Source organism: Neophocaena asiaeorientalis, unplaced genomic scaffold (genome assembly GCF_003031525.2).
Source record: "Neophocaena asiaeorientalis asiaeorientalis breed wild unplaced genomic scaffold, Neophocaena_asiaeorientalis_V1.1 scaffold492, whole genome shotgun sequence".
Lineage (NCBI taxonomy): Eukaryota > Metazoa > Chordata > Mammalia > Artiodactyla > Phocoenidae > Neophocaena > Neophocaena asiaeorientalis.
Window position 1 is genome coordinate 480,067 of NW_020171985.1, and position 12,008 is coordinate 492,074.

The 12,008-nt window shown below is 40.1% G+C and overlaps 1 protein-coding gene across 1 annotated transcript in view; it reads right to left on the bottom strand.

Moving 5' to 3' along the window:
• The window catches only part of GRIA3 (glutamate ionotropic receptor AMPA type subunit 3), a 278,754-nt gene that overhangs the window by 16,318 nt on the left and 250,428 nt on the right, over nt 1–12,008 (bottom strand). The window contains exons 13-14 of the mRNA XM_024747199.1: nt 6,981–7,228; nt 6,307–6,421 (exon numbers count right to left, since the gene is read on the bottom strand). Of these exons, the coding sequence (XP_024602967.1) occupies nt 6,307–6,421; nt 6,981–7,228 (363 nt within the window). The remainder of the gene's footprint in view (nt 1–6,306; nt 6,422–6,980; nt 7,229–12,008) is intronic.

Consider the following 12,008-nt stretch of genomic DNA (forward strand, 5'->3'; position numbering starts at 1 on the left):
ATAGATTGCAACAAATGGGGGTCTATATGTCAGATCTGAAAGCTGACTTCTGCTTGCCGCTCCAGGGTACATGCCACCCTCTTCCAGCTCGCATGCTAGCATCCACTTCTCTGCATTTCCAGCAGTGATGCTAGACAAGACACACTAGCAGAGTCAGTCTCTCCCTCTCTCTCTTTTTTTTTTTAATGTAACGTATGCTATTGTCTTAGGTCTATATTTTGAGAAATATTTGCTTCAAAGCCAGATGAAAGTAAGCTTTATGGTGAATCTAGCACTTGGACCACACTTTTGCCACCTTTGACAAATGGAGATTTGCCTCATGTGCCAAGGGCCAGATGCTATACCGCTCTCTAGGAAGTCAAAAGAGATTGGATTTCAGTTCTCCATAAAAGAAATCTGCCCCCCACCCTGTTCCACCAACCTCAATTCCCACCCTCATCGAATGTATTTCAATCATTTCAAATCTTTCGTGTTTCTTTTCCATGGCTGTCCTACCTTTCAGAGAGTGTAGTTCTATAATCTTCTTTCCAAATGAAAGGAAACCAAATGATTTGGTCTTAGAGGGGCAGAAAGGGCATAGACATGCACCATTTAACTGTGCACTGCAGCGGTGTCTTTCTTCTTAGCAATTGTTCAACAGCGTTCTTACCTTCAGGCTTTTCAGTCCTGCTCCTCTTTCTGTAGCTCTGGTGTTGGACATTTGCTCATTATTTGTCAATAAGAAACACATTCAAGTTATCAGGATAATACCAAAGGCAAATAATCACATCCTAATCATAGAAACCATGTTAAGGCCACGCAGTCAATTTAAAAAAAAAATTCACTAGAATGGATTAATTTTTTAAAATGTTTTCTTTCTGGATTACAATATTTTTTTCCGGTGGTAGAATTTATTCTTTAACACCATCTGGTAAAATCAATGGTTTTGGTAGTCCCTGGACTGGTTCAGTTCTTAAGGCAAAAAGGTCCCTTGTTTGAAGCAGCCACTTGAAAGAAAGTGAGGGTTTGCTCTTGGAAAGAAAACCTGAGTAAGTTCAAGGAGCACATTTAGTCACTATCAGGAAAGATAACTGTCAGTTTCTTCATACTTCCAGGAGGCGGCACCAGCATAGAGACATGCAAACCAACGAAGAGCATAATATACTCACCCTACTCCTTGATCCCAAACCAGTCTCGGTGATTCACAGGAACTTCTTCTAAGACCCAGGGAGTGCCATCAATCTGTAATGATTCTTGACTACACACATAACAGTGTCAATAGAGAGTCACTGGGATCCATCTTAACCCTGGGTATCCAAAATGTCTACCTTTAGGGATGGCTCCTGCCAATAAAAGGTCCATCTTGTTGCAGGTAAAAGACAGATGCAGATTCACATCAATTACCTAAGGCCCAAGAATGTCAAAGAGTTCTGGGTGTGGAAGAGAAGTGGTTAAGAGACGGTGGCATAGGAGAGGAGAATTGTAGACATACATGGAAGAAGAAGAAATACACACAGAACTGAGGATGTCATTTATATATATAGGAAACAGTACCACATCATTCATCTCTGTACCACCAAACAGAAGCCAAGGACATTTGGAAATGTGCTGTCCTAAAGTATAAATTGTTTTCTATCTCTGAATAGGACACTTGCTAAGCAAATGTATGGGATTAAAAAAAAAAGATTGTTAGTTATAGGGAGGAGGAACATGTTTGAATTTCTTAAGAGAACAACTCTTTTTAGGTACTTTAAAAGCACGCATGTGAAAGGAAGCACAACTAATTTTAATTGCAAGCCATTTTTGGAATTTACTAAAACAAGTTCCCTAAGTCCTTTCCTAGCATCACATTGGTTAGTTTATTCTAGTTCCTATATATTTGTGAGGATAATAAAACTGCATTTCTCTATCAATACTCTATAAATCATAATGGTCATCCAACCATTTATTTAATGAATGGAAGTTTAAGTTCATATCCTATCCTTATCCCTTACTTGCCTATATGCCTTACAAGTTAAGGCAACTCTCATTGCAGTCAAGTAGTTCAGAATGGTCTCCTTTAAACATTCTGTTCCAATGTCCCCCAAAGCACGCAAAGTGTGCTGATTTTCAGCTTGGAAAATATGCACACTGGAAGTCGATTTAAATCCCTGGATAGAACTAAAACCAGGATAATTCTAGGGTGAGGTGGGGTAGAGTTTATAATGCCTTATCACCCATCACAAATAGATTGTTTCAGTGACCAGCCCCCTTCAGGTAAGGTAAGGTTACATGGGGAAGCTAAGCTGGTGCCCTTTACCCAAGATTAAGGGAATGAAGCAGGGTGGGTGGGGGGATCAGAAGAATTTGAAAGTTTGAGGGGACAAGCAGCTGGGGAGGGAGGCTGATGTGGTAATTCAGCAGCTGAATCTCCATTCTGCTGTGATTTACAGCGACAGGCTTTCACTGGCTGTGTCACAAACCCCTGGTGATTGGGGTTTATCGCTCTTTATTGGCTCTTAATTACTGCATTTGCACACACAGTGTAATAAAGCACTAACACAGAAGGGTGGTTTGCAGGTGAGAAATTCCCAAACCACAGCTCTAATTTCCATGATCCTTGCCTGTGCATTTATAGTCCATCATGGAAGGATCAAGTCTGATTTGTTTAGGCCCAGTTAGCCCAGGTTTAGGAAACTGGTAAAACCAAGCGGTATTTTAGTTCTAACCTGTAGGGCTGGTGCAGGGGCTCCCTTGGTGACTGACCTTGTCTTTATTCATTGTATCAGAAAAATAAAAAAACTCTATTTCATTAGCTTAAGCGAGTGCACATTTAAAACAGCCTGATCATTGCTTGTTTCTTCCATAGAATAGTAACATTTTGTGAAAAGGCTTAGAATGTGTAATGTCTCATGTCAGGGGGGAAAAATCAACAATTTAACATAATTGCCTGTTTATCATTATTTAAAGGTTGCAGGGGAGAAAGAGAGGGGGGAGAGGGAGAGGGGGGGAGAGAGAGAGAGAGAGAGCGAGAGAGCGAGAGAGCGAGATAAGTAATACATGCTTTTCTCCGTCTCCTGGTCTCAGAGATAATAGGTGTAGAAGCGTTTTTGAAAAAGTAAAAGTACTCATAAATGTCAGGCTTTGTGATTATTGTCATTTTTAGTCATCAGTACTGAGGGCTGGAATGGCTTAAATATGCTATTTGCCTTGTAACCAAGGTAGTTGAGAATAAACCTGATTTTTATGGAAATATATCACATGCAATCAGATTCACATTGCTCATTGGATGGGTAGATGTGATAAATTGCTGTCTACAATATTATCACCAGAGGTGACCCTGAAAGTCAGCAGAGATTTGTGACAGCATTAGCTGTGTGACCTTCTCAAAGTCACCACCATCTCTGGGTCTCACTTTCTCTATGAAATGATGGTCTATTTGTCAATTGTCATGTTAACTGGGGATGGAATACAATAAAGAAAAGTAATTCTCAAGCCATTTTACTAATACAGTTAAAACTCACTGATTTGGACTAACAGAGGGGAAGGATTATCTGAAGAAGAAAGTCCTGAATTACAAAATAGGTTCGAAGAATGACAGTTTCATTGCTTGAAGTCTGTTTTGTAATTCAAACTCACTCTAAAACATTGCCTTAGTGGAGGTCCTCGTGAGAACTGCTTTAGCAGATAAATTTGTAATGAATATGATTATATCTAAAACAATGCTTCCGACATTTGAAAAAGGTTTGTTCTCTTAAGGAAAAATTCAACTGGCAGTCTAGTCTAAACTCTTCATTTGCTTAACAAACCTCTCGACCTCTCTCAGACTGTAGACTGGTCCCTGTCCAGTTTATCTCAAATTATAAATTAGAGGGCTCCAAAGTAATGAGGTTCCACTGCCTTTTCTACCTTCTTCTCCATCGATTTGTTTTTGGCATCACCACTAAATAGTGGGAACAGATTGAAGTTCATCTCTTGCCCCTTCTCTTGCTCACTCTCAGAAAACTGCAGGTAGCAAGAAGGAAGGAGATAAAGGCAAGCTCCTTGGTAATCCAGAAACGGAATAAGCAATTGTTGGATAGGCAACACTGATCATACTATTATCCATAGTTGAGAAAGGGGTCGACTTATTTCTAAAGGTTGTCTGGAGGAATGACCAAAAAAAAAGTGATTTGAAAGGTGCCTGGCAAATAGCACCATGGTCAAAGAAGCTAGAAATGTCTAGGATCTACTGAAATATTTTTCTATTTGCATATCAAAAATCAGATAATCTGGAAATCGTGGGGCTGGCAACAAAGTTACTTGATAATTTTGCAGCAGTATTAGCTGAGGAAATATCTGGGTGAAAAGTAAAAATTCAGCCAGATGTGTGCAGGTTTTTTTGTTTGTTTATGTAACATCAAACATCTGGTTATTCGACAACTTCTGGCAGCTGGCATCCTGTGGATGTTTTAGAGTCATCTTGATACAGTCCGTGGCTCCTTTTTAACCATGCTGGGTATGAGTGATGAACTCGTGACAGCCATGTATCCAATCCAGCTCAGTTTTTCACTCTGCAACTCACTTGAATGATAGAATTAGGTTCTCCGTGGCCTGCTAATAATATGAGAGAAAAGACCAGGAAGAAGGTTCTAAATACTCTAGGCATCAGGTGAGCCACTACAAAACTCAAATGAGCCAAGTGAATGGCATCAGTTCACACTGGTGGGAGAGGAGGTTACTGCTTTTTGACACATAGTAAAACCTTGATTAATTGGAATCCATAAGGGATGGATGGAATTTTCAATAAGAATACTCATTTTGTCTCATTCTTGGCTAATCACACTTTTTGTTTTCTCAAAATGCTTGTATCCACTTTCTTGCCTCAGGCAAGCGGCCTCTAATGTTTGAGGGTCAATCCAGATGGAGAGAAGATAGAGGAGACAGAGCTGAGTGTGACCCAACCATGGGTCATCTCTTGGCAAGTGATTGAAAAAAAAATCAATTCCTTGCAGTCTTCTTTTCTGGTACTACTGCTGCTTTCTCATCAATGTGGAGTACTGAGGGGGGGGCAATTCAGTTAGTTGGGGTACTGGTTAGGTGAGCTCTGGTTAATCAAGGTTTTACAGTAAAAGACCTCGCCAATGCTTGGTAAGATTATGTCCTGAAGAAAGTCATTTTTAAATTTAGTTCTTGGAAAGTGCTCTGTGTTTCCAAACCCATATTATACTGCAGACTGGCAAACTAACTTTTCCGTCAGGGTCCTGAGGAGTGGAGAGAGAAAGAGAGGAGCAGAGGTGTAACCATTGTCTCTGAAGGAGAAAAGTTTCGGCTTGCCTGTCTGTTGGTCTCTGATTGGGAAACACTATTCTTCACCTTAAGACGCCCATGGTATCTTGGTCGTACAAGAGCCGATCGTACATGCTTCAATATAATTCTCATGCCCTTTGGGCCATGGAGGATTCTGTTTTCAGGTCCTCTCCTGTACTTACCCAACGTGTCTTTCCATCATTTGGTGTTGTGGCTTCTGAGCTCGCCCCTATTTCTTGTTGCTTGGTTGAAGGCTATTCATTCTTTCTAGCCCCGAATAGCATTAAGGAGCCGAAGGAATGCCAAGTAAGAGGGTTTTTTCTCACAACGGTAGCCTGGATAACCATTACACCTACCTGAACTAAGAACACAGCTAAGGAGAAGCCACATCAGGGATGCACACACATAGAGTATCAGTTAGGTGACGCGCTTGTTTAAATATACAAAATATCTTTGTAAAGTCTATATATGTGGTGACTTATTGAAGAAAGACCCCATTTAACTTGAAACTGAGCTTGTTCTTTGGCTTTCAAGTTGAGTGGGGCCAGCTTAAATAGGCCATCACATATAGAGAGCAACGTCTCATCACTCATACACATGATGGAAGAAGCCAACCAGCCACTGTAAGCAACCATCATACCATCGTGCCTTAGGGGAAAAAAGGCTGTAACCTGACTTTCCAGTAGATGGATTTGATTTCGCACACCACTCATCCGAGGCAGGTGGGGACAGTCTTAAGGAAAGCCTCGGGCTCTTGAAAGCCTAGGGCGTTGAAACCTACACCACGGCCTTCATAAGGCAGGCGGTCTGGTGTGCGAGGGGAGGGAAGGGGTGTGGATGGGAAGCCTCTGTCTGGGAGTTTAAGAAGGGACCCAAGTTAGATCAAAACTGCGGGCGGTGCCCTGGAGCCTTTCTAGGTCCCAAAGCTGCCAGGCAGGGGAATAACCTGGTCATTCCACTTTATGTGTGAGTCTTGTGCTCTCTCCTCAATAATAAGATAACAGTCTTGCCGATTACTCGTCACTAAGGGTACCCGGTTGTGGTGACATTGAGGCTGACCTTGGAGTCACCGCCCCCGCTGCCGCACTCTCCTTTGTCGTACCACCATTTGTTTTTCAATTTGTCCAAGAGGCCTTGCTCATTCAGTTTTAATACTGCCAGGTTAACAGCATTTCTTGAAACGATAAAACATAACTTGTAAGAAAATGCACAAATGCTTAGGAAATCGTTAACGTATAAAAAGGAGCACAAGAGGACAAATTGGCTAAATTTCACAGAACGTGGAGCTATAAAAATGTCTGTACAGCAAATACAGGGTTAAATATTGGAAGGTGGCATGGAGGATAACATTTGCTCGAAACTGAAGTGTGCGGGATGGGGAGATTGTCTTTGATAAAGAAAGTAACAAGAACACCACATCCATGCAATTAACATTCGTCACATATGGCACCATAACTTGGCTTTTACCATTTAAATTGAAAAAGCCGTTGAACTGTAAAATTAAACAGCAACAAACAGTCAGAGAGGACAGCACAGAGAGAGAACACTAAAAAAATGGCTGCATTAAATAGATGAAACCACAATTTACCGTCTTATTTAACTCCATGGAATATTGTAGATTTTAAACTTTTAAAAGTTACCTCAAAATCCACAAGAAAGAAAATGACAACAAAATGCATCAGGGTAGGTGGAATACTATAACAACACGGATATTGTTATATTATTCCACCCACCTTAATGCTGAGCCTTTAGGGGTTGCCACACCATAGCCTTTGGAATCCAGATTTCCACCAACTTTCATCGTATCACACGGTTTTCTCTGCTCAATGTACTCATTCATGGTTGACTCCAGCAGGAAGGCGAACTTTCCCTTGGACTTCCGCACTCGGGCCACTCCGTCTGCTGTTGTTTTGGTAAACACAGATGGCTCTGCTGATTTCATGTAAGACCACATTTTCTCATAGACAGCAATCTTGGATCTCTGCAACAGGGATGAGAAGTCTTAGAGCTACCAGATATTAAAACTGGAAGAGGCCTCAGTGCAGTGGTTTTCAAATAGTTTTGATTGCCACCCACAGTAAGAAAAGCACGTTACACTGCAACCCAGTAAGTACATTCATACGTATGTAAGCATGGTTCCAAAATAGGTTTCTCAAAACCACAGTCATCTTTGCTGTGTGTGATGCTCTCTGATATCTTCTATTCTATTTGAATTCACTTAGAAAAATGCCAGTCAGGACCCACTACATGGATTTTATGGCTCCAGTAATGGGTTTCAACACTTTGAAAAACACTTTCTTAGTTCAATCTTTCTCTCAATTCAGAAATCACTCCTACACTATCCTGCTATGTGATTACCCTTTACCGCCTGAAAAAGAAAAAAAAAAAAAACAAAAAAACGGCTATTGGAAGGGAGTATACAACCACTTTAGTTAGCCTACTCCAGTATGGGGCATTAATTATTCTAAGAAAGTACTTCCTCATTCTGACCTGAAATTTGTTTCTCTATGACTCCTACCCTTTACCACTATCCGCTAGAGCTACGCAAAGTAATTCTGTTCCTTCTTCTACACGGTGGTCCTTCAGATATTGCAAGGTTGTTATGCCCACTCTTCATCAGGTTAAACTCCACTGATGTCTAATACTATTCCCGGAAGCCTCATAGAACCCCATGGGTCTTTCTCCCATGGAGTTCTAGCTAGCAGTGTCTCTCTTAAACTGGAGTGTCTAGAAATAAGCATGGCATCCCTGTTATACGACAAGGACAGAATGAAAAAAACTGCTTTCCGTCATTGGAGCATTATTTTCTATCACTACTGCTTGAGCTTTCATTAACATATTTAGTCTTTCATCCATCCTTTCAACAAATACTTATTGAGCACCTGCTATATACAAACCACTCTGCTGGGGTGTGTGAAGAATATGTGAGTCCTTCCCTCAATTCAGATTGAGGTCAAACCCTCCAAACTGTTAGTTTTTTGTACCATGCCAAGTTTCCCTCATCCTTAGATTTTTGAATTTAATTCCATTAAAATTCAATTCAATTCAGGTGGTCCTTAGAACATGTACTAAATACTTACAGGTCTATGTTAGGCATTTTGGAGAATATAAAGGAAGCATGGTCTCAGGGACCCCATGACTTACAATCGAGTTGGGAGCTAGATCCTTAGGAATGAAAACCCTAGGGAAAAATTAAAAAGAATCTTTGACCAGAAGTGAGATAGCCTGGTAGAAACTATAAACACATTGCCATGTTTTCAAGCATCCTTTTATGGCGTTTTCTGGCCTCTACCTCAGCTTTTTGGGTTGTTTATTTAGCTTCTCTTCTCTGGACTTTGGCCAGCTGCATTGTGTCTTTCTTGAGGCTTGCTTGGACCTGCTCAAATAATTCCAGAATTATTTGCACTCCCAGAACTACCACCATGGAAATTAAGCATTGTGTTTATGGCAGTCAGATCCTCAATGAGTCACTGAAATTATTCACTGAGATGAAATATGCTTGATTTGCATAAAGAACAGGAAGAAAAGCCAATATGGCTGAAGCCTAATGAACAAAAGGGAGAGAGGTGGGCAAAGAGCTGAGAAGAATAATCAGAGGTCAGATCTTGTAGGGCCCTGTAGGTCACGGTAAAAAGTTTGGATTTGTTTTACATGTGATGGGAAACCATTGCAGGACTTGAGGAGGAGTGTGAGAAGATCAGCTTTAAAAATTTAAAGCATTACTCTAGCTGCTGTATGGAGACTAGACTATGAGGTGGGCCAGAGTGGAAGCGAGGAGATTGGTTAGGAGGCTATCCTAATGATCCAGGGAAGAGATGGTTGTGACTTGGACTAGGCTGGGAGCAATGGAGGTAGAGGGAAGAGGTTGGATTCAGGATATGGTTTGGGGAGATAGCAAACAAGCCTTGCTGATGGACATCTTCACCTGATGGACCTAGAGACACTTTCAGATTAAACGTTTCCAAACCAAACTTACTGTCTTCCTTGTACAGCCTGGTTCTCCTTCTAAATTCATCAGCAAACTACCTAACATCCAAGCTAGAAAGTTTGGTTTTTATTCTTTCTTCAGCCTCTCATTATGCCATGTTTGTTTATTCTAACATAGAAATGCCTGTAGGGTCTGTCCTTTTGTCTTCTTTTCATTCTCATTACCGTTGTCCTGGGGCAGCCTCTCCTGTTTTTGGTCTAGACTGCATTGCCCCCTAACTGGTCTCAGCAGCCTCACCACTCTCTTCAATTTATCCTCCAGTGTTCCTTTCAAATGTAAATCTCATCAGGTTACTTCATTCTTTAAAATTCTCCCATAGTTCCCTAATAGCTACAGGCCAAAATCCAAACTCTTACGTATGATCTTCCAGAGTCTTTATGATCTTGGCTACTCTCCTAGGAGCCAGTCACAATGGACTGCTCACTGTTCACTGAAATATGCCACACATTTGCATATCTCCTACCTCTGGTTATGCTTTTGCTTCTGCCTGAATTATCCCTATTCACCCTACAAGATCCAGAGTGAATATCATGTCTTCTGTGAAATCTTTCTTGACTCACCTCTGTCCCCACAGAAGCGCTTCCTCAGCTAGTCTCCCAAAGTACTTTGTTCGTACGTTTGCTATAGAGCTTTTACTAAATTGCATTAAGGTGAGTTGGCTGTGGGTCTGTCTTCTCCATGTTTCTGGGTGATTTTGAGGACAAGTCCATGCCTGATTCATTTTGGTAGCCCTCTTGGAATCCAGCATAATGCCTGATGTATGGTAGGTACTCAAGATATATTTAATAACTGACCTTAGGCCTGATCAGGGTGACAACAAGATTCTTGGTCAAAGATATCAGAAGGTTGGTGAAAATGGCTACCGGCACTAATTTTATAGCACTGTAGAATTCTAGAGCTGAAGTTACTCTAAAGATCATTGGATCTTTCTTTTTTGTAAATAGGTTCATTAGAAAACAAACTTATGGTTACCAACAGGGAAAGGGGGGGGGGGGGATAAATTGGGAGATTGGGATTGGCATATACACACTACTGTATATAAAATAGATAGCTAATAAGGACCTACTGTATAGCACAGGGAACTCTACTCAATACTCTGTAATGGCCTCTATGGGAAAAGAATCTTAAAAAAAAGAATGGATGTATGTATATGTGTAATTTTTTTAACATCTTTATTGGAATATAATTGCTTCACAATTATATGTATAATTGAATCATTTTGCTGTACACCTGAAACTAACACAACATTGTAAATCAACTATATTCCAATAAAAGTTAATTAGAAAAAAAAGATCATTGGATCTTTCTCAGCTAAACCACTCAGGATATATGTTTTATAATCCGTGGTTTGTTTGGTTTTTTGCCACTTAGCCTGCCTTTGATGTCCACCCTAATAACTTTCCTCCTAATAAGATTGAAATGAAATCTCATCCATTGAAATTTATGCTCATTTCACATCACGTTATCCTCATCTGACACATGAAACAATTTCTAAGCATCATAATGAAATATTCTCAATGACTTTATTTTATTTCAGTAGGAATTTCCTAGACAATTGCTCAAAGAATTTTTCAAAGTAGTAAATAATTCCGATGCACAGAAAGATACAAAAAATTATGTTAAGAACACCTGTGTACCTGCCACGAAACTTAAGAAATAAAATATTATGAAGTTAGTTGAAGTGTGCCTATGTATCCTCCCTAATTGCATACCCCTCCTCTGGGCCAAAAGTAATCTCTATACTGAATTTGGTCTTTATCATTCCCTTGCATCTCTTTATACTTTTTCTCCTTTGTAATGGCTGCATAGCATTTTAATCGACGAATATATCATACCTTATTTACCCAATCCCCTACTGAAGGACTCTTAGGCCAGTTCCAAGTTTTTGCTATTATAGACAACACTGTGGTGGGTGTGTACCTTTGTTCACTTACAAAGAGGCATTTTGTGTTCTTCATCTTGGCCCAATCAAATCTGAGTGAAAGGGAGAGGGGGTTAGAACAATTTGTCTCTTACACAATTTGCAAATAGGCCATTGCTTCCAAAGGTAAATTTATAAGGCAAGGGCAAAGGGGTCCATGAAGTTTGATCTGAGTGTAGTATAGTTTGGACTCATTTACTTCATCATTTACTTGAGCTCTTTGATTGCTGATACAGGTTTAAAGGTTTATTCCTTTAGGTAACGATGCATTTCTAGGAGAATAAATGGCAGTACTTGAAGTGGGTACTTTAAATGTGTGTGGTGTACATGCAACAGATATTAATGAATGCAGTAAATGAAAAGTTAGTTAGTGGCAGAAATGATTGGGTCCTGGTTGATGACTGATTTCTGAAGGACGTTAGGGGAAAAAGAAATGGCTCATCAGTGAGAACAATTAAGCTGAAATGTTTACCTTCCTAACTAGTGTTTAAGTGACAGTATAACATTGAGAAAAAAAGAAAAAAATATCGCTAGCATTTTAGGTTTTTTTGCAGTCTGTCTTATTTTGGCTGAAATATTGAAGGCAATAAAAGGTATTGGATCTTAGCTCAATCATCTGGAAGAAATTTAAAAATTTACGGGAAGGATGTGTAACAGCAAATTCATTTTTCTCTAACCCACCACGATTCATTTATTTCATCCCACAGAGCACCATTTTGTACCTAAGAAGGAGTAGACAATGGTTATATAGAGAGGCCATAAGAAATTCTCTTAGAACTGCTAGATAATTAGCAAATGAAATCCAGAAAGAGAAATACATGAATGGGGGAGGAACAGATTAACCCAAAACGG